Source organism: Austrofundulus limnaeus, unplaced genomic scaffold (assembly GCF_001266775.1).
Source record: "Austrofundulus limnaeus strain Quisiro unplaced genomic scaffold, Austrofundulus_limnaeus-1.0 Scaffold85, whole genome shotgun sequence".
Taxonomy (NCBI): domain Eukaryota; kingdom Metazoa; phylum Chordata; class Actinopteri; order Cyprinodontiformes; family Rivulidae; genus Austrofundulus; species Austrofundulus limnaeus.
Genome location: NW_013952487.1, coordinates 556568 through 559022, shown reverse-complemented (window position 1 = coordinate 559022; position 2455 = coordinate 556568). Strand labels below are relative to the sequence as shown.

Sequence of the window (2455 nt, the reverse complement as noted above, 5' to 3'; positions counted from 1 at the left end):
CACCACAAAAAAGAACCAATCACGACAGTTAAATCAGGAATTTCAAGAAGTGAACAAGACATTGTAATTTTTTTGCCTTCTGATTAGTAGAGAAGTGAATAGATTGTATAAATTGTGTAAACTCAGTCATGAAGGAGATAAAATTTGTTTCTTTCTTTAAACATTTGCTTTTATGTGTATGAAATTTGGCCTRACAGCRACCGGTAGCTACCRSTGTTTGATGATGTAATCCGTACTGTCACAATTCTAAATTGTTTTGCACRSTTGTAACCTGAGCACTCGAACACTTATGTGCACTTCGACTGAATCCACACTTCACAGAGGGGTTTAGGGTGCGCACTGAGCATTGGGACTGGACCATTATATTCAGCAGAGGCCATTATTGATGTTTGTCGCAGAATGATGACATCATCCTGGTTATCTGACACAAATTTCTGCTAACTTCTTCTAACACCGCTAAAGATAATATCTAAAATTTAAATTCAAAATATGTTCATAAAAAACAAAATGAGTGGTACCTGGGGTCCAGCAGCCTCAACTGCAAGTTTGATAGAGAAGCTTTAGCTGCATTGGAGCTAGCTGTTGCTATTGTCTCAGGATGATGACATCATAACATGAGCAGCGCACCAACAGCAAAGGCTGCGTTCCATTCCAAAATACATAAATGTGAACTTCAACATTTAACTTAAGCATTTGAGGTTTACCTTTTACATTTAAATATTTAGATTTAGGGTTAAATATTGAAACACATTTTTCAACATTTAATTTTAATATTTAGTAAAAAAAAAAAAAGCTAAATGCAAGAACAACATAGCAAAATGCTTAGTAATAGCTAATAGAAGCCTAATGCTAGTTAAAAGCTAAAATACATAAATGTGAACTTCAACATTTAACTTAAGCATTTGAGGTTTACCTTTTACATTTAAATATTTAGATTTAGGGTTAAATATTGAAACACATTTTTCAACATTTAATTTTAATATTTAGTAAAAAAAAAAAAGCTAAATGCAAGAACAGTGAGCTAAATTTTGAAAAATAAGTTGGTGAAATTTTTTAACGTTTCATTTTACACTTGGTGCTCCATAAGATAAAAGGTCACCTAATTATGGTTTCACAGATGTGTCTGAGATAAAAAAAAAAAAAGACAAATCCAGGAAGATTTGACTAGAACTGTGATTAAATGTAGATTTTTGTCTCGTGTTAAATCTTTCCTGTTTGTTCCRTCTTCAGGCTGCTGCGAGACACGAGCTGGAGACCTGGTGTCTGTCCCTGCTGGAGGACAGAGACCTCCATGTCCCGGCTCAGACCCGACGCCACAAACTGCTGCTGGAGCCGTCTGCAGAACCGGACCCGTCATCTGCAGAGCCCGACCCGTCATCTGCAGACAGCAACACTTCCCTCCCCAACAACCTGAGATCCAGATGTGCAGTGAGGATGAGGAGCAGGAAGTACTTTGAGATGAAGGAGGACAGAAGTTCTGGTACGTCACAGAACATCTGGGTTTAGATATTTGGAGAAATTAAACCTTGTTCCTGTGGAATATTTGATTTATTTTAAAAAGAGAGAAGAAGTCAAGAAGATAAAATTAATTAAATGAAACCAAACTGTTGTCTATGAGTTTAATTTTCCTCTCTGTAACTCGTCTCTTAATGCAGATCAGAACCAGAACCCTGCAGGTCCTGCAGAGTGCCCCTCAGGCCTCCTGCAGATCTCTGCTGCCCCCTCCTGGCAGCCTGCGGTGCTGCAGGACAGTCTGGGCTCTGCAGGGTGCGGGGATGACCCCCTGTACCCCCAGCAGGAGCACAGGGGGGCAGCTGAAGGTAAAACTAACCGAGGGTACTTCAAAGATCGACCATCTGAGACCAAACTGAGCCAGGAGAGGAACCAGCAGCGAGCCGTGGAGGTGAGACACCTGACATCACACCTGACATCACACCTGCTAGGTGTTTCCTCCTAAAAACTGACCTGGTGTTTCGGACCCTCTGACCTGGTGTTTCGGACCCTCTGACCTGGCACTGTGGCTCCTCCCCTTTGCAGGCGACGCAGCGTTTCTTTGACGTGGTGACGTCTCAGCTGGAACGCTGGTGCTGCAGGAGGATCCTGGAGGTGGAGCAGCAGGCGGAGCTCAGGGCGCAGGAGGACAGGAAGGAGCTGCTACAGCGAATCACAGAGCTGGAGGAGGAGCTTCATAGAGCTGGAGGAGGAGCTTCATAGAGCTGGAGGAGGAGCTTCACAGAGCTGGAGGAGGAGCTTCACAGAGCTGGAGGAGGAGCTTCACAGAGCTGGAGGAGGAGCTTCATAGAGCTGGAGGAGGAGCTTCACAGAGCTGGAGGAGGAGCTTCACAGAGCTGGAGGAGGAGCTTCACAGAGCTGGAGGAGGAGCTTCATAGAGCTGGAGGAGGAGCTTCACAGAGCTGGAGGAGGAGCTTCGCAGGCTGAGGAAGAGAGGGAGAAC

General features: G+C 43.8%; 1 protein-coding gene across 2 annotated transcripts in view; it reads left to right on the top strand.

Moving 5' to 3' along the window:
• The window catches only part of LOC106519965 (ankyrin repeat domain-containing protein 6), a 12599-nt gene extending 10358 nt beyond the window's left edge, over nt 1–2241 (top strand). For both annotated transcript variants that reach the window (XM_014011844.1, XM_014011843.1), the window contains exons 14-16: nt 1231–1480; nt 1656–1903; nt 2038–2241. In XM_014011844.1, coding sequence (XP_013867298.1) covers nt 1231–1480; nt 1656–1903; nt 2038–2214 — 675 coding nt within the window. In that variant the 3' untranslated portion in view covers nt 2215–2241. The remainder of the gene's footprint in view (nt 1–1230; nt 1481–1655; nt 1904–2037) is intronic.
• Nucleotides 2242–2455: the final 214 nt, after the last annotated feature.